The sequence below is a fragment of the Rhineura floridana genome, chromosome 5 (genome assembly GCF_030035675.1).
Source record: "Rhineura floridana isolate rRhiFlo1 chromosome 5, rRhiFlo1.hap2, whole genome shotgun sequence".
Taxonomy (NCBI): domain Eukaryota; kingdom Metazoa; phylum Chordata; class Lepidosauria; order Squamata; family Rhineuridae; genus Rhineura; species Rhineura floridana.
Window position 1 is genome coordinate 63,069,795 of NC_084484.1, and position 27,986 is coordinate 63,097,780.

The 27,986-nt window shown below is 41.8% G+C and overlaps 1 protein-coding gene across 1 annotated transcript in view; it reads right to left on the reverse strand.

The window, feature by feature from the left end:
- OCA2 (OCA2 melanosomal transmembrane protein) overlaps positions 1-27,986 on the reverse strand; it is a 297,850-nt gene that overhangs the window by 118,534 nt on the left and 151,330 nt on the right. The window contains exons 17-20 of the mRNA XM_061629684.1: positions 25,488-25,635; positions 23,573-23,630; positions 22,376-22,484; positions 7,354-7,481 (exon numbers count right to left, since the gene is read on the reverse strand). Of these exons, the coding sequence (XP_061485668.1) occupies positions 7,354-7,481; positions 22,376-22,484; positions 23,573-23,630; positions 25,488-25,635 (443 nt within the window). The remainder of the gene's footprint in view (positions 1-7,353; positions 7,482-22,375; positions 22,485-23,572; positions 23,631-25,487; positions 25,636-27,986) is intronic.

Below are 27,986 nucleotides of genomic sequence, written 5' to 3' on the forward strand. Positions count from 1 at the left end.
GCTGATGGGAGCTGTAGTTCAAAAAATGTAACTCTTCCAAGCTCTGGCCCTAGCACACTGTTCTTCAACCTTGGATCTCCAGATGTTGTTGGATTAGCCAATGGCCAATGGCCAAGAATGATGGGAGTTGTAGTCCAACAACATTAAGGGACCCAAGGTTGAAGAACCATTCCCTAGCAGAAAAGAGATTATTTTGTTAATGAGGAAGTGGAGAGAAGGATATAAACACTCATATTAGAAAACTAGAGAGGAAAGTAAAAGGACTCTGTGAGAGAGAACCGTATACAACCAGAGTTTTGGAGATAAATATTTTTGAAATATTGCAAAGCATCCTCACATTCCAAACAGATTGCTTCACCATCTATTTAGAAACACATTTCTAAAATATATATGTGCAAAGGAAGCAGGACGGAAGTAGGGAACAATCACATTGTTCTGAAATCTCTTTATTTCAGAGGCCTGTTCTTTTTTATCTGTAGTGAGGCAATACTGAGGTCAAACTACAGTATTATTATTATTAGTTGTTGCTGCTGCTGCTGCTGCTGTTGTTATATCCCACCTTTCCTCCCAGTAGGAGCCCAGGGCAGCAAGTGATACATTACATACATGAATGCATATAATTAGTGATATGTTAAATATATGAATGCATATAACATGTCAGGATTTTTTTTTTCTTTAACCGTAGCAGCTGCAGGGCCCCCCAGTCAGGATCAGTATTACTCAGGTTCTCCATTCATGCAGTCATATAGCAAAAATATGAGTGAACAGTGACATGGCACTTGGGCAGTGGGGAAATAAACAGCTGAAGTCACTAGGAAAAGGTTTAGTTCTACCTCAGTTAAGTGCCCTCGTTTACTTCATCCCATAAAAAGCCATTCACTTCTATGGGAAAAGGTAAAACACTGCACTTGGGGGCACAGCTGTGAGGCAAAAGTGTTGCAATAAGGCACACAGTGGCCCTCAGTGACAAGAATCCAGGGGAGGATAAAATGTACACCTCCCCTATACACATTCCTCCCCTCATCATGACAGATATTCTAGCATTAATTGTCCCTGGCCCCTTCTACGCTATGTACTTAAGCATTCCTTTACCACTTCAACAGTCACGTCTTCCCACAAAGAATTATTATTTATTATTATTTATTTTATTACATTTTTAAACCACCCTATAGCAACAAGCTCTCAGGGCGGTGTACAACAGTATAAAAACAAATTAACATACAAATGAGCGTGGGTACAATAGACTATAAAAGATATATAAAACAAGATTAAAACAAAAATAGATTAAAATTAAAATTTAAATTTAATTTTTTTTTAAAATGCCTGGGCAAAGAGGTAGGTCTTTACCTGGCACCGAAAAGATAACAAAGAAGGCGCCAGGCGTATCTCGTCAGGGAGGGCGTTCCATAACTTGGGGGCCGCCACTGAGAAGGCCCTAGCTCTAGTTATTACTCTCCAGGCCTCCCTATGCGTTGGAACCTGGAGAAGGGCCTTCGACGTCAAGCGCAGTGAACGGGTAGGTACATAGCGGAAGAGGCGTTCCACCAGGTATTGCGGTCCAATGCTGTTAAGGGCTTTATAGGTAAGAACCAAGACTTTGAATCTGGCCCGGAAACATATTGGAAGCCAGTGCAGCTGGGCCAGGACAGGAGTTATATGATCATATTTTTTAGCCCCAGTAAGAACTCTGGCCGCAGCATTCTGCACCAGCTGAAGTTTCCGAACCGTCTTCAAAGGTAACCCTACGTAGAGTGCATTACAGTAGTCCAATCTAGAGGTTACCAGAGCATGGATAACTGTGGCGAGGTTCTCTCTGTCCAGATAGGGTCATAGTTGGGCCACCAGCCGAAGCTGGTAGAACGCATTCCGTGCCACCGAGGCTACCTGAGCCTCCAGTGACAGGAGCAGATCTAATAAGACCCCCAAACTACGGACCTGCTCCTTTAGGGGGAGTGTAACCCCATCCAGAGCAGGTCGGACATCTACCATCTGGGCAGAGAGCTCCCCCACCAACAGCATCTCAGTCTTGTCAGGATTGAGTCTCAGTTTATTAGCTCTCATCCAGTCCATTATCGCGGCCAGGCAGTGGTTTAGTACATTAACAGCCTCACCTGAAGAAGATGAAAACGAGAAGTAGAGCTGCGTATCATCAGCATATTGCTGGAAACACACTCCAAATCTCCTTATGACCTCACCCAGCAGCTTCATATAGATATTAAAAAGCATGGGGGACAGAACCGAACCCTGCGGGACCCCATATTGGAGTACCCAGGGATTCGAGTAATGCTCCCCAAGCACCAGCTTCTGGAGACGATCCTCGAGGTAGGAGCACAGCCACTGCCAAGCAGTGCCTCCGACTCCCAAATCCGCAAGTCGCCCCAGAAGGATACCATGGTCGATGGTATTAAAAGCCGCTGAGAGATCCAGGAGAACCAACAGAGTTACACTCCCTCTGTCTTTCTCCCGACAGAGGTCATCATACAGGGCGACCAAGGCTGTTTCTGTACCAAACCCCGGCCGAAAGCCCGATTGAAATGGATCCAGATAATCAGTTTCATCCAAGAGAGCCTGGAGCTGGCGAGCGACCACACGCTCTAAAACCTTGCCCAGGAATCTTGGGAACTATAGTTTATTAAGTGTGCTAAGAATTGTTAGGAGGCCCCCTATTCCTCTCACAGAGCTGCAGTTCTCAGAGTTCGCTGGGAAGAGGGATTGATTATTAAATCACTCTGGAAATTGTAGCTCTTTGATGGGAATAGGGGCCTCCTAGCAACTCTCAGCACTCTTAACAAACTACAGTTCCCATGATTCTTTGTGGGAAGACATGACTGTTTAAAGTGGTGTGATGCTACTTGAAATGTATAGTGCAGGTGGCATCTCTTTCTCTCAGGATCTTAAACCCCAAGATTCTACTACATTATAGAAAAAAACAAAGGGAAGTATGCAGATGAAGGCTTCCTTATTTCTCAGTATTTTCCACTGAATTCAAAGTAAATAGATTGCAATTTGGGACACAGGCAAAAGGGGACAAAACTTACTGTATCCCAGACACTTGATTCACCAGAAACAATGAAAGCTTTAGCAGGTCCCTGACTGCAACTGTGTTTGCTTTCTACAGTATAAATAACTGGTTGCCATTCACTTCTAATGAAGAAGGAGGTACCACTGCATGGTAATTTACAATACACAAGCCCTTTCTCCACACATACTCCACTTGTCATAATGATGGGCATGTCAGTAGTATATACAATGGAATCTAGAAACTCATCTTAACAAAAGAATACTGTAGTATTCATATCTCTATAATTTCAAAGCAATTGATTTATCAGAAGCATCAAAAGCAAAGCTTTAGCCCTGCCTTACCAAGTCCCTCACTTCACCTATTTACTTTCTGCAATATAAATAAATGGTTACAATTCATTCACATCTAGTGAATAATAAGGCATTGCACTTAACAATAGCATTATATAGCCACAAGAGTGGTTGTATACTATAGCCAGCGTGGATTTTTCACATTCCGCAATGTTACATTGAAAATATCCCCCATGCCATTCTGATGCTTCCCATAAACTCATTTTAAAACAAAACCTTACAAAACCTATAGTCCTGAACTCAGAAATACTTGCTTAACAACCCCCTAAATTTTCATGGCGATACACAACACAGTCAGAGAGAATAGAGAGTTCAAAGTCTAAAAAGAGAGAGAGAAAACCCAGAGCCCTCTTGGACTTTTTTTCTGTCAGAGTTCTCATAATCTGTTGAAATTCATTAAAAATCAGCCATGTTCACAGAGTACCTGTAATCCTATTACTGACCTTGCCCATACTCTGACCTTCATCCTCTGCAGTTTAAAAGTTAAAAAAAAGCCTGGCAGATTTTTAATTAATTTGAGAAATTTTGCCTTCACCTCAATGATAGTGTCGGGCATGCTCCATAAGAACCAACTGTTAATGTTCTAAAAGCAGACTCCCAGCTGCTGGGCTTGCCTAATCAGGGGGCCACACCCACACCAGACCTTTACAGTAGTGCCCCGCTTTACGGCGGTCCGTTTTACGGCATTCTGATGATGCGGCAGCTTTCAATTAGGGGAAATTCCCCCGTTTTAAAGCCGATTTTGCACTTTTGCGGCATTTTGCGGCATTTTTGCGTCATTTTCGCATGATGCGACCCATTATAGTCAATGGGTTCCGCTTTACGGCGATTTCCGCTTTACGGTGGGGGCCTGGTCCCTAACCCGCCATATAAGCGGGGCCCTACTGTATCTCACTTTAAACAGTCATGGCTTCCCTCGGAGAATCCTGGGAAGTGTAGTTTGTGAAGGGTACTGAGAGGAGACTCCTATTCCACTGAGAGAGCTCCAGTGGCCAGACTGGTTTAACAGTCAGGCACTCTAGAGATCTGTGAGCCGAATAGGGCATCTCCTAACAACTCTCAGCACCCTTCACTAACTACACTTCCCAGGATTCTTAGAGAGAAGGCATGATGGTCCAAAGTGAAATAAAGGCCTGGTGTGGATGTGGCCATAGACAGCTTCGGTTTAAATTTGGGTGGAAGGCTACATGCATCTTCTGTAGGATAAAAAGATGGAGGAAATGCTGAAATGCAATGATACTGTTCACAATGTTTTCCTTTTGGAAAGGAAAGGGCCTTCCCCTCTGCCCAGTGCCCACCCACCCAATCTCCTCCCCCCTCCTCCTCCTCCTCCCCTCCCTGCCCCTCCCCCAGGTCAGTGTTGGACTACGACCTAAGAGATTGGGTTCGAATCCCCACACAGCCATGAAGTTCACTGGGTGACCTTGGGTCAGACACTGCCTCTCAGCCTGAGAGAAAGGCAATGGTAAAACAATCTCTGAATACTGTTTACCATAAAAACCCTATTCATAGGCTCACCATAAGTCAGGATCGACTTGAAGGCAGTCCATTTCCATTTTCAAACATGATTGCACAGAAATAAATTCCCTTGAACTCAAAGAGTATGCAAATGATTAAACCCACCCTGCCTTCTCCTCCCTCCTATCCCCTCCCTCTTGCCCCTTCCCTCCCCCTTCCTTTGCCCCTCCCTACCCATCCCAATCTCATCCCTCCCCTTCCTCCTCCCCATGGCCAGTTTTACCTATCCTAACCATGATTGCATAGGAGTAAATCCCACTGAACTCAATAAGCATGCAAATGATCAGACCTGCCTTTCCCCTCCTTCTCCTCTCCTCTTCTCTCCTCTCCCTTCTTCCTCCCCTCCCCTCTTCATTCTTCCCCCTCCCCTGCCCACTCTAGCCCTCCCTCCCTCCTCCCCGGTCAGTTTTATCTATCCTAAGCATGATTGCACAGGAGTAAATCCCACTGAAGTCAATAAACATAAAAATGATCAAACCTATCCTTCTCCTCCCCCTCCTGCCTGCTCCCATCCCCCTCCTCCCCTCTGCCCTTCCTCCCCTCCCTCCTGCTCCTCCTCCTCTCCTTCCCTCCCCATCCCCTGTGGTCAGTTTCACCTATCCTAAGCATGATTGCATAGGAGTAAATCCCACTGAACTCAATAAGCATGCAAATGATCAATCCATTCTCAGGAAACTTGTACAGGATCCCATTTCTTACCTCCCGGATAAAAAAGCAGAGAAATTCACTAATAGGCAAAAAAAAACAACCTTGCGGTTTAAGAACATACCTATAGCCCACAGATATTTCTATCAAACTTTAAAAAGCAGGGAAATTGGGCAGCTATAGTGAATGCACCAGGGGAGCAGGAGACTTGACCTCCTCTCTGAGATATTGTACTGCCCTACAAATTTGTCAAAATGCAAAAACAATTTGGGTTGGTCTTTCACAGTCCAATCCATTTCCTGTGTAGCTTGGTATTTGGTAATGTGCCTCTGAGCATATGGTGAGTGGTGGCAACATCTGCAATCAGCCCAAATAATAGAAAGAAGACGTGCTGTGCTGATCTTGTTTCAGCAGGGAGGAAACAACAATATTAAGATGGTTAATATAGTTCAGATGGTCACTTTAAATATGTCTGATTTCCTTTGCAATTTTAGTGAAGTTTCCTATAGGAAATCATTTTCTTTTGTTTCTATTTCTGTGAATATGTGAAGTACAGCAACACTTTGCAAAATTTACACTAAAAAAACTCCAAACATAATTGTGGAATAATGGCACTGACTATTCTCCATAATAGTCTCCAGTGGACATCAGGAGTGTTTCAGTGTGCACAAGATAAAACAGTGGGAGGTGAAAATATATTCTAGCAAATTCTAGGTGTGCTCTATGTTTTTAATTGACTGCGCTCACCTTGCCTTAAATGAAGTGGTTTAAACATAGCAGGCTGAAAACATGCAACCTCTTTTTTCCAACAGCTAGAGTCATTGCTGAAGTAGCCATATTGTGATCTGTCTGATTTTACATTTATTTATTTATTTATTTATTATTTGATTTATATCCCACCCTTCCTCTCAGCAGGAGCCCAGGGCGGCATCAAACTGCAGTTTCAGATTCAACTGTTAATGCACACAAAATAGAAATAGAACATTGCCTCCAGTTTGAAACACAAAAGGCTGCCTTCACCATCATATGACATTGACCAATAAAAAGGCTTTGAAATTAATAAAAATAAATTTGACACAGATTTCTAGGATGAATAATGAGGGAAATAAAATTTTCTAGATTAGATTCTCTGTAGAAACATTAGTAACACAGGAAAGAAGCAAAGTAAGAAGAACACCAATAAACATACAAAAATATAATTCTCCATCTTTGAGATGGCAGGTGTTGCCACCACTCACCATATGCTCAGAGGCACATGTTACCAAATTCTTCCAAGCTACACAGGAAGTGGATTGGACTGTGAAAGACCAACCCAAAATGTGTTTGCATTTTGACAAATTTGTAGGGCAGTACAATATCTCCGAGAGGAGTTCAGGTCTCCTGCTCCCCTGGTGCATTCACTAAAGCTGCCCAATTTCCCTGCTTTTTAAAGTTTGACAGAAATATGTGCGGGTTATAGCTACATTCTAAAACCACAAGGTTTTTTGCCTATTAGTGAATTAATACAAAGTCAAAACATTCTCTTCACTCCTGGCTGACACTGACTGGATTGCAATTTGCAGAATACAAGCCCTCCCTATATATATATATATTCCATCTGTCATACAATGTAGAATCTAGAAACTCATCTCAACAAGAGTATTGTAGCATTCATGTCACTTTAATTTCAAAGTAATGGTCTTTTACAATCTCCTCTTCTGTGTGAGTTTGTGCAAAGATCTCCTAACTCATTCTCATTCTACAAGAATTTTGATGTTAAAATCATCAACTTCAAGGAAAGAAACAAAAATTAATGGAATTGGGGGTATTTCTTCTTACCTCCATTAAAACAAACAAGGCTGCAAAGAAAAGGAGTGTAGCCCATTCCACTCTACTCAGAATCATCTCAAAATCATGTATGTTGGCTAACACCAGAAGCCATGTGGCTCCCAGCATAGCAATCCACCCTGCATAAAGGAAGAAAAAAATAGTATGAATACAACTTTATGAAGTGTAGCCTTATTTCATTTATTTATGGCACTGACATTCTGCTCTTCCTCTAAGTTGTTCAGGCCAGTTTTGCATACTGTTCCCAGATGGGTATGCAAAAAGCTTACATGGCCAGAATTACTTTGCTTCTGCACGCAAAATGTCTAGTGTGCCTTCCAACTATTCTCTGGGTTGCATCTGCCATTAACAAAAGGAAAAGCTTCCTTTGACATATTACAGGGCTAACTGTGAAGACACTCAGCCAATAGATTCAGTACACTGAAAAATCTGGAGACTTCTGACTAATCATTATATTTTGGGTTGGAAAATCATGTTTGCTCCAAGGTCAGGCTGAATAGTGACTCAGTTTTCGGTTTTTCTTTTGTGAGTGTCTTTTCTTCCCTCAGTCTTCCCCTGCAGCATGTGACCTGGGTACTTGCTGTCATGGTTGAGCCATGGCTGCACCAGGAGATCAGAGCGGAGGGATGAACATAGAAATGAGGATTAGAGAGCACGTCAGGGCCAAAGGAAGCAAACCAGGAAGCAGGGCCAAAAAGCAAACCACAAGTCAGGTCTGAAGAACCACCAAAGAATACAGGGACACACCAAAGCTCAGGAAGACTGTATTGCTTGGGGTAGGCTTGAGCAGAACAGGCTTGAGCAGAGCCTTCCGATATCCCTTCCTTCCTTTCTAGGAAGATCCAATGGCCAGCATGTGGGGGCAGAGTCAGTTCAAGGCCTGAGGGGTACTTCACCTGCAGCTTTTTGGCTCACCACACAGGGCAGTTTAAGTCCCACAGCTCCTGGCACTTGCTCTAGTTTTCTAGAGCCGCTTGTTCAGCAAGCACTTTCTCTGGGGTTGTGGCTTCACTCCTAAATCCCGCTGCGCACCCTTCAACCCCACCTGCTAAGGGCTAAGAGTGGAAAGCAGGCAAAGAGATCACATGGGGGGGAGTACAGAAAAGCTGCCATTGTGGTGGATCATGCCTGGAGAACTTTCGAGTTTCATAGCCACTTTGACAACCCTTAGAATGGGTGCAGACAGATAACACTAGCTTTTCCTTTCCATGCCTCTCTTCTCTTAAAAAAAAGCTGCTCACATTGCACTTCCATACTATGTAGGCCAGTCTGATACCTAAATACTTAATCTGATTGCATATTCTCTGCCCTGGCAGGCTACGTACCTCTCTTTACCTCCCTGATATGAGCCAAGCCCTGTTTCTGTGAACAGCTCAGTTCTTATCTAGGTGTTTTCATGGCTCCCTCTCTATCTTCTGGCCTTAAGACTTGTAGCTTGTTAAGTCTACATGGGGAAGCAGAAGGAGCTGACCCTTCTGGTAACAAAATGGTGTTTGTGTAGCAATCAAAAAAGTGGATAAGAGAAAAATAAACTCATTTGAAATGTGGTGCTGGAGGAGAGCTTTGCAGATACCACAGACTGCGAAAAAGACCAATAATTGGGTGTTAGAACAAATTAAACCAGAACTGTCACTAGGAGCTAAATGATGAAACTGAGGTTATCATACTTTGGACACATAATGAGAAGACATGATTCACTAGAAAAGACAATAATGCTGGGAAAAACAGCAGGGAGTAGAAAAAGAGGAAGGCCAAACAAGAGATGGATTGATTCCATAAAGGAAGCCACAGACCTGAACGTACAAGATCTGAACAGGGTGGTTTATAACAGATGCTATTGGAGGTCACTGATTCATAGGGTCACCATTGTCATGAACCTGTAATGGTCATGAGTTATTAAAAATACTTTGGCTCCAGTAAGGGACTCTGGGAGATGGTTACAGTTAGAAAAGACAAGCCTTTGCCAATTTGTAAATTTAAGTTTCACTTCCGAGCTGAAGATGGTTAGAGAAGCCTTAACAAGCTGCACCTGTTTATCTTTGCTGATTAGCAAGTGCCTGGTACCCAAGGTCATCCTTGGCCTGTACAGTTGGAAAAACACAGTTGGGAGGGGGGCCTGAAGGCGCGAAAATGTGAGAAACATCGAGAAGAAAGTTACATCAGCCAATTCCTGATTGGTCAATTAATCTTGGACCGTTAGGATCCTTTTCCCTTAAGTATAGGGCTAGAGACCCATAGCCTTTGTTCTCTGTTCTCTGCCTATGCTGGCTGGCACCAGAGTTCCAAACCTTTCTGCCTTATGGTTCCAGGGGTTGCTTATGGGAAGGCAACCTATGTCTGGTTCCATTGCTTTATGTTGAACATCCATCTCTCTTAGGAGAGGTGCCACGCAACCAACTACCTCGTGAGTAAGTAGTTAGGTGAGTTAGTTTGTTATTTTCTTGTTGTGTGTATGAATTCTCTTGTAAGAACCTAAACCCCTGTTGGGTGAATGGTCTTAAAGGATTACTTGCTGCTATATGATATGTGCACTTATATTTCTTAATAAAAGCTACTTCTATTTAACCTGGTGTGTTCATTTGAGAGAAGGGGTGGTTCTGAATTCAGTGCTTTGACCCATCTCAGTCACTCACTACCAAAGAGGGTTAAGAAGTTGAAGGCTTGGATTTTAAGTGTTAAACCAGAGGTGCCTGGCAAGGAGTGTAACTGTGACTCTTGCCTTTTAGGACCTTGGTTTTATATATCTTCTGGGCTCAGAGATCCCCTGGCTCTGAGTGGACCAGTATACAGGGGTGGTGGCAGCCTACCTTCTACCTTGCAGGGTTGTTGTGAGCGTACACAGCCTTGGCAAGGGTGAAGTAATAGCTTTTTGGTTCCAGTCTCATTTCCCTAAGGGTGGGGGTCTGAGCCTGATGCATGAACCCAGTACCTTGAGGGTCTGGGGGGCATGACAACCATAAGTCGTAATCGACTTGAAGGCACATAACAACTAGGCCTCATATTTTTTGAAACTAAGACCCAGTTCTTATTTGTATGAATTTATTTCTTAGAGTCATACCAGACATGCTAGGCCCATATTTAAACACCTTAAAAGCAAATTTAAGGTGTTAAAAAGCAAAAGGGGCATATGCGAGAGGGCTGCTGAATCCTCACCTCATGTGTGGATTCAGTTCAAATAGAAAACCTTCCCGAAGTCTGTCCCTCCAGATGATTTTTTTCCCAAACAAGCTTGACTTCTGATGTTGGAGCCAAGCTGAAGGGGGGTGGGAAGGAATCACCTCGGCGGCAGACTAAAGTAAGATAAGCCAGGAGGGTCAACATCCCACACACACACACACACACTTGCAGTTGGATGAAAACGCACTGCCTGCTTTATGCATGATAGGGTGCACTTCCACTCAGAAGATGCAATGGCATCTTCAGTGGGCTGTAATCCTGCATCTTCAGCTCACCTGACTGTAGACACTGCAATTGCATCTTCCATGGATCAGTTTCTCACATGCCTCATTCTTGATAGTGATTACTGACAACTACCGATTTACAACTGACTTTTTCTACCCAGGCCTTCACAAGGATACTCATCCAAGATACCCAATAATAAACCATAGAATCATAGAAGAGTAGAGTTGGAAGGGGCCTATAAGGCCATCAAGTCCAACCCCCTGCTCATTGCAGGAATCCAAGTTAACACATACCCGACAGGTGGTTGCCCAGCTGCCTCTTGAAGTCCTCCAGTGTTGGAGAGCCCAGCACCTCCCTAGGTGTATTACTTATAAAATATTTGGAGTGTTCTTTAAACTACCCTTTTTAACGATGCCAGAAACTTTTTGTTTGAGCCAAGTATGTTTGCTTCTTCAGAGGGCACTGCAGTTTTAAATATAAATGCTATTTCTAAGGTGATTTTTGGAGATAGTTAGGCAATAGAACAATAATAAAAAGAAGTATTGTGCCAGTCTGTATCCCCTCTCTCCAAAATGCTTGGCAAGAGGTTTGAAATAAATTATTCAAAGTTGGGAAAGCTGCTATAGAAGAGGATCTAATCAAATATTCTGTAAAAGCTTATAGTGCTTCTGCCTTTTTGACATGGGTTAAAGAAGGTTAGAGCTTTTTGCCAAAGAGAAAAATCCCCCAGGTTCATTCATTTTTCATATTCTATTCCATATACGGCCTTATGTAAAAAGTGATATAGTCTCTTTAATCTCTTACAGACTATAAGGCTTTCTTCCATGCTATCCAGGGGTGTAATAATAGTCATCAGCTCCAGGAGAAGCGAACATATGGGCTTTGACTGTGAAACAACGTTTCGCAAGGCACTGAATTCTCAATGGTACCTGAATTAATAGCTATTCCTTTTGGCATCATTTTTCTGGTGCATACCTCCCCATGGAACCTGGCAAATTAGAGGACTAGTCACAAACTTATTTAGTAAATGTATTTAGATTGCTTTTTCAGAAGCTCCAGCGAGGTGCAGAACACAGTGTAGTGATATTTAACCCTGCTCCACTGTGACTGTCATCTTTGCCTCATTGTGCTTACAGTAATGAGCACCTCACTGTAAATTGTAATTGCTCTGGCTTGCAAGCACAGTGAAAAGGAACATTATGGTATCACGCGTATGAGCTTAATAGGTTTCTAAGACTCATATTGGTACACAGTAGATCTCTTGAGCCAACCCATGAAATTTCCAGAAAGAATAAAAACTTAGGGCAGAACTACCCATTGCAAAAGGCATCCGACTGCCACTGTAATCCGCCTCATGCTGAGTTCTCTCCTCCCCATCTATGCATGGAATGTGCTTCATGTCATGGCATCATTGCACTGAGATTTTCCCCAACCCCACCATTGGCAGCAATGTGGTGCAAATGCTTGGAGTCAGCAGGATACAAGGTAAAGTGACTTCTGCACTAGATGCTCCAAAGGTTTGACACCCTCAAGAACTCAAATATATTGGGAAGGCACAATTTCCCCTTGTATTTGTCCAGTGATACAGACTGAGGTCCTGATCCGTATGTTACTCCTGTGATGTGGGAGCCCAGCCACTGTGCTGTAGCTTCTTTCCCTACTACTCTGGTAAAGTTTTCGTGGATACAATCAGATGGGTTGGCCAACTGCAACAATTAGTTCCCATGCTACCAATGATGGTGCAAAGATTATGTAGGCCTCAGAAAAGTCACCTCACTAAGGATCTGAAAATGCCCAATATTGTATTGAAGGGCATAAGGTCTGTATGAAGAACCATATTCAGAACCCCAGCTTATATTTCAAACACATTGTCATTTGCCAAGACTCACACAAGTACACAAAGACAGGTAGAAGCCTCATAAGATCATTTACATTAATATAGGTGAGCAGATACTCTGTGGCTTACTTGAGCAAGCAAGAGACATTTTATGCTTTTATTTAAATGAAAATAAATCCTGCAAGCCTGGCATGTGATAAAGTTGTTATTTTGAGCTGGGGAATTTCTCTCTTTACTTTCGAAAATCAATTATTACACATAATTTTTACAGTCTCAACACTTCTCAATCCATTTATGGTATAAAAAAATTAACAAGAAAAGCAGTTCTAATTTAGAACATAAATAAAGCAAAAATTAATAATTGATTTAGCTCAATAGTTTGCCATGTCAGTCAGTCCCCATTCCACCTGCATGATGCCTTCTCAGGCTGTATTATACATAGATGGATTTGTTCTTTGAAGATTCTTGCTAGGGAAGATTTGGAGGTTCTTGAGTGGGGAGGGGAGGGTTAAAACTACTAATGCCTTGTGTTAAAACTACTAATGTGTTACCAATGCCTCCTGCCCATGCAAATTATTTTTATATATAAAACTGAGATGACTGCTAATGAGACATTAAGCATCATGTCCAGTTTGGGCCCAGCTCATCACAGACTGGATTTTTGTACTCAACTGAAACTGAACCTGTTAGAGTGAGTGGAAAAATCTGATCCAGATGTCATGTGGACAGAACAGTCACAAGACTGGCCCAGCCTGTGCCAGTACAACTGAAAGTCAGCCATGCTCTCTCGCTCTTTTTCCAAAGAAGCTCTCTCATATAAGAATAATCAGCTGCTACATCAACTCTACAGTATATCTAGCAGTATGGTTAATTGAGCCCTAATGGTTCCCACCCCAGTTTCAGAGAACACATATCAGCTATGTAGTGCTATAAACCAGAGGCCTGCAGCCCAAGGATTGGCTGATCACTTAGGACAGAACTGCATGATACATTTTGTTACTTGATTCTTTGAAATGTAATATGCAGGTTGAAATAGCAACCTTAACGGCATAAGAGTAACTGTGTGTGTGTGTACATGCGCGTGCGCACATGTTTATGAATACAGAGACACACACAAACTCACACACATACAAATATATCATTGAAGTGGCAGCTTGAATCTGAAAGCCAGAACCAGCAAAGAGAAAATTTTAAAAACCCATCTTGTTACTCTGAACAGAGACCTCAAAGAAAAGGAAGCTGTGATGCTTCCTCATTTCTTGGGAGCCTTGCAGAAAGGAAAAGATTGTTGCCACTTCTCCTCCTCCACGGTCTGTTCCAATCTTACAAGCTAGGCAAGGGAATAGACCAGCTAAGTCAGCAAGGTTTGCCAAGAGTAAGAGGCCAGATACCCACAGCACTGAACAGCAGAGAGCTGTCCAGCAGTACTAACAGGATTATCAAGAGTCCGGAGCCTTCAGGGCTAAGGAATGAACAGCAGGGAATCTGTCCAGAAGGTCATTAGGGCTAGAAACCAGGACCTGATTGTAGCACCAGCAGCTTCCAAGACATAATGAACAGATTTTACAATCAGCCTGGCTGCCACGCCTTTCCTTGTGGATCAGACCCTGAGTCTGATCACACTTAAAGTAAGAATTCCTCCTTCCAAGAAGGGCTCTGAAATGGGATGCTTCATGCTGCTAGCTGAGCACGTTACCAATCTTCAACCTTGGCTCTCCCTAGCCCCCATCCAATGTTGATCCTTGTCATGAGGTCCTGCTTACCAATCTGATTTTTGTTCTGGGCACGCGGCAATCCCAATTCTTCTATTTTCAGGCACCCTGAACAAAGTGAAAAGTACTGCAAGCTGTCTCTGACTTCCCCACAGCAGGAAGAGGAGGACAGTGAGCAGTTGGCCCCTGTCACCTATGTGCTGTTTATGGCGAGGCGTCACAACCACAAGCAGGCTTTATTTATCTTTTTTTAAAAAAAATGGATGCCCCCATTTTATCTTACAAGTAACTCCAAGCAGCTAACTAACAATATCGTAAAATTTCTAGCAGGGATCTAATTTTAAGTAAGACAAGCCCTGCTCTCACTACACCTCATTTTAAAACTTCAGAAGTAATTTCTAGTTGAGCATATGAGACATCCCAGAGTAATGTAAACATTTTATCACTTCTAGACAGTGCTCCCCGGCAAGGGTCACACATGGCTACGCAGCTACCAGCCTGTTATGTTCATTCATTTAACCATGGAAATCACTGCTAAAAGCTAGCAATCTTGCATGACTACCTAAGCAGCAATGAGCAGAGAAATAAAGAGGAATTACATGTGCAAATCCTGCCACTTTCTTAGGTTTCATTTGTTTGCGTATTTCAGAGCTTGGAAAAGTTACTTTTTTGAACTCCAGCTCCCATCAGCCCAATCCAGTGGCCATGCTGGTTGGGGCTGATGGGAGTTGTAGTTTAAAAAAGTAACTTTTCCAAGCTCTGATTAAGATACTGTATCCCTGGCAATTTGCATAATGCATTCAATGTCATTCATTTAAGGGACAGAGGGATTCTCTTGCTGTCCTTTGCAATTAGAGTGGTTAATTTCTCTGGTGAATTTCTTCATAAATTCTTGCAGATTATGCAAATTAGTCAATAAATATACCAACTGGTTTCCAAAGGAAAAAACAATAAAACAGGGACCTCCTAATCAGAGCGGTTTATCACAGCCCTAATTGAATGCTCTGGCAATAATACATTTTGCTGAATAATTAGATGTCAGATTAAATAAAATAAAGACATCTTGCAGTACTAAAGGGATATATTTAAAATGCAGGTTGCAAGGGCAAAATGCCAATGCCTCCAAATGCAATCGGTTTCAATAGCCATTTATAAACACATGATTATGTGCATTGGGGTAGCCAACTTGGTGTCCTCCAGATATTGCTGAACTACGATTCTCCAACGTTCCTGACCATTGGTCACTTCCATATTTGCAAAATATATATATCCACAAAATTATATTTAAACATCTATTTTAACTTATTTTACCTTGGTATGCATTTCTAAATGCATTTCATTGTAATATGTGCATTTTGACATGCATTTTGGTATATTTTTGACCTGAGAACTGCATCCCAAACTGTGAAATCTGAAGGATAACTGTATTCTGAGACACATGTAAGTCCTGGAAGTATGGATCAGGTCACTCCATTTTGAATTCAGAAAGAACAAATTCCTCAAGGATCCCTATTTTTCTGCCATCCTTTATGTTACTCCACCATCTGGATGTCAAGTCAACAATTCTAAGGCTGTAATTGTAAACACACTTTAAGAATAAACTCCACTGAACACAGTGGAACATACTTCTGAGTAAGCTTGCACAGAGTTACACTGTCACAGTCTTCCAGCATGATTCAGGCAATAGATTGAAGTTCACATGTGCATGTTCATCTCTTAATTTCTGTACACCACATGATGATTTGCATGTTCACAACAGCCAGATCAAACTATCACAGATCAAACTCCTCCAAAAGAACTTTCATATCATGTCATCTCAGAAAAATATACTTAAACATGTCACTTTTGATAATCCAGCAGCTGTCCAAAACAATGAGATACTAGGATCAGTGAGATGAGATTTGTACCAAACAAATCAAAAGCAGTCTGTTGGACATGTGGCATAGCAAACTCAAAAGAGCTCCTATTGGACTGTTCAGCATAGCAGGTGACAATTGTGCTAAAGAGGTCAGAAGCAAGATTCTCATGTCATTGCACAACTGGCCATCACTTGTTGCCAGGTAACTATTAATGGTTGCCAGGTAACCAAAATGTTTCCATGTCCAATACTGAAAATTAGGGAATCCTCACAGTGTTGATTAACTATTAGGGTGGGCAATGAACCTTAATGGAGCTTTTGTAGCTTTCCCTCCAGTTCTCCAGAAACTCAACATTTAATCAGTATCTTACAATGCTTCTATAATGAGCCAATACTGACCTTGACATTACTGGCCTCCGTTTTCAAAATGCAATACTCAAATTTTAGGAGATAGCCTAGCAAGCAAAATCAAGGAAATAGAGAAAGAGGATTTACTTTCTTCTGTGGCTTGGATTTCAGGGCTGCAATGTTTGCTTTCATAGCTGAAGCAAACATATTTATAAATGGCTAAAATTCATATTTCTGAGCTAGGAAATGTGAAATTCACTAACATTAGCCCAATTAGCATGAAGAAACCAGAAATCAGTCTGGGTCAAATAGGGATGTCCTGGACCTTAGAGCACTTCTCATTCCGCGTCCCCTCCAGCAGCTATCCTTGTTTAACAAATGTCCAGACAACCTACAAAAAGAGTGGCAGCTACTGAGAAACACAGCAGAACAGGCTCAGACTGTTTTCATTTCATGCAAAAGCACCCAGTAGTTTCAAGGCAGTAAAAGAGAACACCGCCCTTACAGTTTCACAGTCCAACTCTTGTGCCTCAACTGGGCTGACTACCAATAAGCAAGGCAGGAGAGGAAGGGGCGCCTGAATCCAAGCCACCACTCCCCAATTCTTGCCCTTTCCTCACTTAGGAACTTGAGTAATTGGCAATAAGAGGCGCAATTTGAAGGCCTGCAATATTCTCACAGTCTTGATTACCTACTATACAGAGCTGGGATACCCAGACTCTAAAGCAGGGTGGGGAACCTTTTTTGCCCTGAGGGCCACATGCCAGTGGTGGGTGGAGCCAGAGGCAAAAGTGGGTGGAGCAACAAATGTACATTTTACCTTTGTACAGTACATTAGTTTCTACAAAAATTCACCAAACCCTCTCTACCCTCTTTCCAGACAAGCAAGAGGTGTTACTGAAGTTCAAGGCCCTTCTGGAAAGGGCTGTAGCTCAGTGGTACAATATATCTCTTGTGTCTCCTGCTTGTATTTTCCCCCCTCCTTCTTTTGACTATTCCCCCAGGCACCAATATACTTCTCAGGCTATTAAATAATTTCTTCTGAAATTCAAATTATTTGTTGTATCATCTGTACTAAAATAAAATCTTTGATCGAAGTTTAATTATCCCCAGTTCCTGTTGGCAATATAAGTTTTAACAGTCAAATCCATGTTAAAACAAGATAAAGAAGAGACCGTATAAAATTTGGTATTAAATTAATTTTCGCTTAACCAGATATGAAAGCCTTTACTCAAAGTGCCTGTCACTATAGATAATGACATTACAGAAATCCATAGCTAGAAAACACATCAGGACATTTGTTGATTTCCATTTTGTTATCTAGAATGCTGCTGTATAATCAGAATCAGTTCTCACATAGGCTATGACATTTTATGTGGCAGGATGCCCACATTCCATTGGAATGTTTTCCAGGAAAACAGACAAGATCAGTGGGTAAAGGTGCAAACTGCACAATATTATATCAAAGAGCTGATAATTCAGAGATGAGAAAGTTGTGGCCTTCCAGATGTTAATGGACTCCAGCTCCAGCTCCATCAGCTTCAGTTACCATGGCCAATGGTCAGGGATGATAGGAGTTGTAGTTAGGCAACAAAAATGGCCTTATTTGCACCTCCTGGACTAATACATGGATCAGAATGTAATTATCCTTCAGATATCACAGTTCTCCAAGTTTTGCAACATCATTTGCAGCTCAAAAATGTACCATAATGCATTAAAAGTGGCATATTTTATGATAAAATACATTTAGAAATACAGTTGCTATATGCCTTCAAGTCGATTACGACTTATGGCGACGCTATGAATCAGTGACCTCCAATAGCATCTGTCATGAACCACCCTGTTCAGATCTTGTAAGTTCAGGTCTGTGGCTTCCTTTATGGAATCAATCCATCTCTTGTTTGGCCTTCCTCTTTTTCTACTCCCTGCTGTTTTTCCCAGCATTATTGTCTTTTCTAGTGAATCATGTCTTCTCATTATGTGTCCAAAGTATGATAACCTCAGTTTCATCATTTTAGCTTCTAGTGACAGTTCTGGTTTAATTTGTTCTAACACCCAATTATTGGTCTTTTTTGCAGTCCACGGTATGCGCAAAGCTCTCCTCCAGCACCACATTTCAAATGAGTTGATTTTTCTCTTATCCGCCATTTTCACTGTCCAACGTTCATATCCATACATAGGGATTGGGAATACTATGGTCTGAATGATCCTGACTTTGGTGTTCAGTGATACATCATTGCATTTGAGGACCTTTTCTAGTTCTCTCACAGCTACCCTACCCAGTCCTAGCCTTCTTCTGATTTCTTTACTATTGTCTCCATTTTGGTTAATGACTGTGCCAAGATATTGATAATCCTTGACAAGTTCAATATCCTCATTGTCAACTGTAAAGTTACACAAATCTTCTGTTGTCATTACTTTAGTCTTTTTGACATTCAGCTGTAGTCCTGCTTTTGTGCTTTCCTCTTTAACTTTCATCAGCGTTCGTTTCAAATCATTACTGGTTTCTGCTAAGAGTATGGTATCGTCTACATATCTTAAATTATTGATGTTTCTCCCTCCAATTTTCACACCTCCTTCATCTCGGTCCAATCCTGCTTTCCGTAAGATATGTTCTACATATGGGCCAACAATTCTCAACAGATGTCCACAGGAAGTCCACAATCAGGACCTGTGTGCAAGAGCACTCTCCTCCCCCACTGCGGTTTCCAGCAACTGGTATTCAGAAGCATGCTGCCTCTGACTGTGGAGCTAGAACATAGTAGTCATGGCTAGTAGCCTTTGATACTGTTATCCTTCGTGAATTTGTCTAATCCTGTTTTAAAGCCATCCAAGCTGCTGGCCATCACTGCCTCCTCTGGGAGTAAGTTTCATAGCTTTACTATGTGCTGTGTGAAGAAGTACTTTCTTTTATTTGTCCTGAATCTTCCAACATTCCATTTCATTGCATGTCCACAAGTGTTATGAGAGAGGGGGAAAACCTGTCTATCCGCTGTCTCCATGCCATGCATCATTTATCATGTCACCTCTTACTTGCCTTTTCTCTAAACTGAAAGGCCCCAAATGCTGCAACTTTTCCTCATAGGGGAGTCGCCCCATCCCCTTGATCATTTTGGTTACCCTTGACTGAACCTTTTCCAGCTCTATAATATCCTTTTTGAGGTGAGGTGACCAGAACTGTACACAGTATTCCAAATGCTGTTGCACCATAGATTTATATAACAGCATTATGATATTTTTATTTATGATATTGTCAGTTTTATTTTCAATATCTTTCCTAATGATCCCTAGCATGGAATTTTCACAACTGTCGCACACACTGGGTTGACATCTTCCGCTATGACCCGAAGGTCTCTTTCCTGGTCAGTCACTGCCAGTTCAGAGCCCATGAGAGTATATGTGAAATTAAGATTTTTTGCTCCAGCATGCATCACTTTACACTTGCTCACATTAAATTGCATTTGCCATTTTACCACCCATTCACTCAGTTTGGAGAGGTCCTTTTGGAGCTCTTCACAATCTCTTTTTGTTTTAATGACCCTGAACAATTTACTATCATCAGCAAACTTGGCCACCTCATTACTCACCTCTAACTCTAGATCATTTATTAACAAGCTAAAAATTACAGGTTCCAATACAGACCCTACATCCATCCCTCTATTCCTACTCTCTGCTTCCTGCTATTTAACCAATTCCTAATCCAGGTGAGGACCTCTCCTCTTATTCCATAACTGATAAGCTTACTCAGGAGTCTTTGGTGAGGTACCTTGTCAAAAGCTTTTTGAAAGTCCAAGTACACTATGTCCACCAGATCACCTTTATCTATATGCTTGTTGACACTGTCAAAAAGAGAGTGTATGTGCGGGTACACGCACATGCATATAATATATTTATACACAAATACATATGTATTTACATTTTTTAGGAATGGAGGCAGCAGCACTTCCTTCATAGCATGACCATCACCAAAAAACTAGCCAGCTCTGCAGTTCAATGCTGGGGCAGTCAGCAGAGGTACAACAGAGATAAGCGGCTATATTTCAAGGTTTTGATATAAGGATCTAGATGATATGTGGGAGGGAGTCTTGTGACTAGATCTCCCAATATAATTTTCATCTTCTAAAAGCAGCAGCTGAGGCTCCAGTTTGCATTGGGGCCATAGCATAGGGGTGGTGACCTAACCCTTCTTCAGGTGCCATGGTCATGATCCACATCCTTCCCCCAAACAGCTATTAGCCACAGAGGAGAAAACCCACAGACATCAATTGTGCATGCTTATTTTCCCCACTTCAGCTAATAGCAGATCATGGTTGGGGCTGCAGCAAATGGAGAAAGGGTTAGGCCCTCCATCACCTGTCACTTTCAGAAGACAAAAATTACTTTGGGATATGCAACATCTAGTACGTGAAAGAACCTTAAACATTCTAAAGCAAGGATGTGCCCCTCCAGATGTTGTTGGGCGCCATCTCCCCTCAGCCTCAGCCACCATAGTCAATGTTCAGTGATTTTGAGAGCTGTAGTCCAACAACATCTAGAGGGCCACAAGTTCCCCATCCTTTTTCTAGAGCATTATATAAATGCCTGAAGCCCAATCCTACTGAACTGTTTATTTTAAAAGTCACACTAAGGCAGCCTTTCCCAACCAGTGTGCCTCCAGATGTTGTTGGACCACAACTCCCATCAGCCTCAGCCAGCATTGCCAATGGTCAGGAAAGATGGGAATTGTGGTCCAACAACATCTGGTGGCCCACTAGTTGGGAAACACTGCACTAAGGAACAGGGTTTGCTTTTAGGTTAAACATTCATAAAACTGCAGACTGAAAAAATATTTCTTCCCCTTTTTTGTTTGCAACCACACATGGAAATAAAAAGGCAAGAGACCAAAGGTTGGGGTGAACTGGGCCACAATTATTTATTAAAATATTTATTAAACCCCAAACAGATCTGCATAGGAGAAACGAGGTATGGGATTCAACTAATAACCTAACTGTGGGCAAGCCAACCTTGTGAAGGCCCAGGGGTAGCTGGTTCTCTACCCCCTCCCTTTAACCTCTCCCTCTCAGGTGAGTGTCCTGCTGCACCTCTTCCTGAGGCCCCACAACTCCAGGTAGGTTGGCCCCAAAGGTGCTCCCTAACCATGCCAGTGAGTCCCACAGGACTTGAAGGCAGGTCTCAGGACAACATCTTTCCCTTTCAAAGGTACCTAAGGGTGATCACCAAACCTTAACAAGCTCATAACCGGCACTTTCCTGCCAATATGGCCAATTAAACTATTCAACAATTACCACCACAGTAGTACAGAGTAGGTGGGGACAATGCCAGCCAAGCCAATCAGCTGACAAGAAAAAACTTCTACTTGCACCCCCCCAAAGGTGACCAGCCACTACATGCACTGCCTGTAGGGTGAGAGGGTGGATAACAAATAGCGGTCAGGACAGGGGGTGGGTTTAAATAGCCCACGCATCTGCCCTGCCCTCTCTCAGCATTGGCACAATGTACGTCTGCACACTAAAGCCATTTGCCAGGCCCCTCCATTCCCTGAGCAGCCTCAAAAGCTGTTTGCCACCGCAGCCGGTTCAGGTAAGGGATTCTTTTAAAGTGGCAGTATGGCAATGGGGGGGGCAGTGCATTTCACTAGCAATCTTCAGATGTTGTGTGGTTGCTGAATTCCCAGCAACAAGCTCTGGAGGAACAGACATAATGACTGCAGAGTTACAAGTGTGCCATGATGATTCAAAAAATGAAATATTTGTTCAGGCCTTTGCAGTGCACGGGAAAAGTTGCATGAAACATTCCAATGTTCAAAAGCAGTATTTTCCTATTTCCCATAAAAAAAAGAAAGCAAGCAGAGCTTACCAAGACCTAGGTGAATACCTGGAACAAATGAATTGAGGAAGAACATGAGGATAACAAATCCCAAAACAGTCAGGCATTTGATGAGAAGCACCTTATCTGTTATTCTGTGCTGTTGAGAGGAGAGAACACAGGAACCATGTCAATAGGAAGAATCATTCTTTAAACATAAAGTCAGCATGCTTTCCTAAATCTTTTTTTATGTTTTTTTTACACAATATGGACAATGCCATCAAAATGAGAGAGGGAACACCAGAGGTGTGAAAATAATATTTTAAATTTAGAAAGAAACAACGTCTGGTTTCCACAAATTTTAACACATTTTTCAGAACCCTGCTTACAATCTGAGAAACAGCACTGAAGCAGATGCATCTACCCCCTAACGTGTTGTTTCATCCTAGTAACGTAAATAAAAGCAGGCCTTGTCTTGTGTCTAACAGTTACAGGGGCTGAAAATAAACATGTTTGTTAACTTTGTTTCTTCTTGTAACAGGAACAGCAAGAGAGGAATACAATTTCCACTAGAAATTAACTTTTAGTTGTCTGAGAGACTTGACACTTTCCGAGGCTGGAATTTTGTGCCCCCAATAGGCTTTATTCTTAGGCTGCATGCACACACATAGCCTTTGACACACGCGCAGTGTTTTTTTTTTTCGCAAGTGCGCTTTTGTGCATAGCAGTTTGCAGTTGTATACACCTTTCCACAATAATGCCATCTAAAGCAGCAGCTACTCTCCCTTTTGTCTTTACCCACAGGTGGTGTGTACAGATCAACAGAGCACTTCAATCCATTTTAATTCTGCAAACCAAAATCCCTCCCTCAGAATACTGACAGCCTGGAGACACCCTTAGGCAGGCCAAGATAGTTTATGTTCCAAGTCACCTTGGTTGTGACATTTAATTACTCTGCAAAGGACAATTACAATTTTCAAATTTTAATTTCTATGTGGTAATGATTTCTATGTGGTAATGATTTTAAACTCTGAAAGGGGAGGATCATGGTAATTTCCAAGTGGAAGATTTATGTTCCCATCTCACTTCATGCATGAAGCCCGGTCTAAATTCCATTAAATCAGTTGTTAATAAGGTAAGAATCATACAGCATTTTGTGCACTGAAATGTAGTCAGTATTATAGTAAAGCGAATATAATAAAATACAGTGGGGAATGTTTCACAGCAATCTGAAACCAATTACTTTACCTTTTTTTGGAGCTCCTGAATATTTGTTTCCCAATTTTTATCTTCTTGTGAGATTTGTCTGAAATAAAAGTCCACAAACAGAGAGAGAGATTCACTCTGATGGAATAGCTCTTTTAGAACTGCAGCTGCAATTCTGTACCCGCTCATGCTTAGTGAAATCATATCAAATGAATCTGAGTGTCCTCACTGTTATAGGGCTTTACTAGTGCTCAGCCTTAGATCATTTGTTACAAAAAGAGTTGGGTACACCACACTTTCCCAAGTGATGGGAAGTTTTCAGAATTGATTAGCTGCATCTGCATCTTCTGATGGGAGAGGCAGGGAACACTCACTGCAGACTTAAGGTGTTCTTAGAAAATCTGTTTCTTCACAAATATACAAGCAAAGCATAACAGAAGTAAGCAGACTTCTAAAGCATGCAACACACCTGCTCATTATAGATCAGATTCCCAAGGAGGAACAAACGACACATGGAGGCTTCAAATCTAGCCAGCTGCTATCTTAAGAACATAAGAAGAGCCTGCTGGATCAGGCCAATGGCCCATCCAGTCCACCATCCTGTTCTCACAGTGGCTAACCAGATGCCTATAGGAAACCCACAAGCAGGACCTGAGCACAAGAGCACTCTCCCCTCCTGTGGTTTCTAGCAACTGGTATTCAGTGGGTGGTATTCTTCACCCATCACCCCAAAACATCAAACTAAAATCTACTTCATTCTGTCTTACCATGATGCTAAACCCTAGTTATAGTGTTACGGGAATGAGCCTGTTCAAGCCTCAGGTTCACCCATTCATGAGATCTATGTTCTCACATAGTTTAAACAATGTTTTATTGAAACAAGACAAGATCAGAAACCATGGTTTAATCTTGGTTTACTTCAATAAACTACAGTTTGTCCTTACCAGATATAACAATTAGTTTAAAACCCAGAAGTAGACATTCCAGTCTCCTCCCTGAGCCTGTGCCTAACAAGGATAGGAGAGTGAGGAGCATTTGAGTCTATAGCTTGAGCAGGTTCATTCCCATAACAGTTCAGTCTCATCCAGCTGCTCACTCTCGTCCAGCTGGCCACTTTCCTTCCCCTTCCTCCCCCCTGGCCTTGAGCCCAGTGTGGCTGGGTGATGTCACACTGTAGAACACAGTGCTGCCTGTCCATGGTCAAGCAAACTGCAGTGTGATGTTTAACAAAAGTATTATATAGTTAGATAGTGCCATCAATGTGCATGGCATTTCACAAAGTGCAAGTGTCTGTCCTGGGGAGCTTGCAATCTAAAATTTGATAGAGGAAAACCAAGAAAGGGTAAACAATATTCTATTGTTTCATGTATGCATGTTTAGGCTTAGTTGCTGTAGAGGATGGGAACTAGGGGGTTGTGTCAAAGGCTTGGGGGCTTTAGGAAGGGTTTTAAATAAAGAAAGGAGGGCTGGACAGGCTTCAACAACTTTAACTGGGCATATTTATTTATTTATCAGTTATTTTATTTATATCCCGCTCTTCCTCCTAGTAGGAGCCTAGGGTGGCATATGATGACTACTTGCTGGTCAGCAGTACCACCTTCATCAAACTTTGCCAAAACAAACACTATAATTTTTCAGAATCTTTTACTCAGGGTCACTCCACACACAGCATGTCAGCAAACTCAGATTTGCCATTAAGTGTGCACTCAGCATCGGCTGCACAAACCCTGGCTGGTCAATGTACATGTAAAATGCACAAGTTTCCAAATATGTTTGCTTCATTTACATGTTATAATTTTAGGTGATTATCTTTTAAACACACACACATACCACCTTGTGTGTGAATGGCCCTTTCAGCATAATTCCAAACATATATATTCTAAATCATGTTAATAAGCATGACTTCCCATGAGCAAAGTGGCCTGTAAAATGTTGTCTTAAGGTGGCAAGGCCCTACCTATGGAATGTTTTGAGCTTTTTTCTCAGCAAGATCTCCAGGGTAAGAACCTTTTGCATTAAGAGGCACTTTACAGCTGTCTCTTCTCTGCTGGCAGGGTTAATTCGCTGTGCCGTCAGTCTCCAAACATGGATTTCATGTTTCAGTTCTAAGAAGAAATACAATTATTTAGCTGTAAGTGAAGATATGACACACTGAATCAGTTTCCCTAGCCACAACAAAAGTTAACAGTTAATACACATACAATATCTTTAGTAAAAGAAAGTGAAACCTGTACAACAAAATAATATAGTGGCTGACATTATTCATGAAAAGATTTATACACAGGGGTGTAGTCATCCAGGGTCTCAGGGGGGTCTTAGACCCTTTACTTTTTTGGAAGCAGGGCCTCAGCAGAGTCCCTTTGTCTCCAGCATCCTATGAGCCAATCAGCAAGAATGGGGAGTGTATTAGCCACTGAGAAGAATCTCCTTCCTTGCCCTTTCCTATTGGAGCCAAAGAGTGAAGGGAGGTGAGTCAGCCACTGAGAAGAGTCTTTTCAGCAGCTTTCAGCATGAAGGCAACTTTCCCCTTTCATGCTTATTGGCTCCATGAAACATCTGTTGTTGTGGGAGAAGGCATTAACAAGGATCTCATTCTCAACTCAGCAGCAAAAAAGGGGAGAACAGGTGTGGCTGTGACTAACTTGAAAGGACCCTGCACTTCTGAATTTGCCACTATGTTACTGTTTATACATCAGGGGTCTGTTGCACTCAGCAGAGTTTCACTTGCACTGGAGGAAGCTGGAGGCTCTCTTTGGCCATTCTTCCTTTTCTCCACATCCTCCTGAAAAGCTGCTCTGGAGGGTTGGGGGGCCTCTGGAGCAACATGAGTGGCAGTGTGACGGGCTGCAGAGGGAAGGAGGAATCGGTGATGTTCGCATACACTTTCCTCCACGTGGGAGCCTCCACTGAATCTTGGAAGCTTCCATGAATGAAAGGAGTCCTTCCATTCACAAAATAGAATCTAGATCTAACCCACAGTACTATTCCTGCTTCTCTCCATAAATGCTTGTGTGCTGGGTGGGCACATTTCTCTAGACACATGCCTGGACTAGAGATTCATAGAAAATCTCAGACAAAGGAGGAGCACAGATTGTTCTTTCCCTGACACTTCTATAAATCATTTTATAAGGATGTTCTCCACCAAGTTATCAGACACTGGAGTTCATTTCAAGATCATACATAAAGAAATTACAATGTATATCTAGGGAACTTTTGAAGTTGGAAGAAGTCTATGCTGTAGATCTAGTGCAGCACTACAGTTGAGAGCATTTTTAGCAATAATGTGCTGTGACAGGCATTTTGCTCATAGGTATACTTAATTCTTAATCTCAGATAGGTTAAATATTCATGGAACAATTATTCTTAGCTATGTCAATTTGTGTAATTACTTTACCAAGAGAGTACTGAGAGTCTGAAATCTTATTCAACATTTAAATTCCCTTCCTTTTCACCTGATCATTCAGATGTATAAAAGATTAATGTACAGTTTAGTCTAATGTGGATCTCTTCTTAGTTAAGCATCAAATTTAATACCATTGTCAATATAACATAATATGGCTTAAATTTTGATTTAAACATTACACTTGGACTGTGTGTACTTTTTAACATTACTTTAGCTATATCTTTTAGAATGCAATGCCATGCACACTGATCTTGGAGAAAGTCCCACTAAACTCAGTGAGGCTTACTTCTGAGTAGACATGTATAGGATTGCAGTGTTAGAATCTGCAAAACTATCCAACACAGAATACACATGTGTTTGTTTTTTTAAAAAGGCAGCCAATTATCTTTATATTAGAAGCACTGTAGAATATGGCCTTTTATAAATAGTACTGATATACTATGCCAGTGATTTTTCATGCTTTCTCCCTTCAAGGAAATCTTTCCACTTGTCTGGCATCAAGCCTCCACACATTGCAAAGAACTGCAGGACATAGTCTAGGGAAGGGATGGAATTTCTTGAAAATCCTAATATTCAGTTTATCTGTACAGATTTTTTGTAATGTCCATCTCACTCCTTGATCTCAACAAGAAGCGAGGGTTTTTTCCCCTAAAATATGAACAATTCTTGCATATTACATTATGTGCATTATTACACACATTATAATTATACACTCCAGGTTTTCTAAAGTAACCAGCATATAAGCCAATACAGACAACCATATATATAATTGTATAAAAATACCACTGTGTTCACATGTATAAAGTTCTGCTGCAGAAATATAGTAATGCAACCATGTGAGGTAGTGACTTGTCCAAAACCACTCAATGAGCCTCATGGCTGATTGTGGGTTCAAACCTGGGGGCCCCTACAGACTGATGCTTTATTGCGGGTGTATTCTGCAACATGTTTTTAACACAATAATAGTCCCTGTCCAGAGGGGCTGTAGTGCAGGAAAGCCAGGACAAAAATAAACCAGAACATTCATGGTATAAAAAAAATTGCACAATTTCA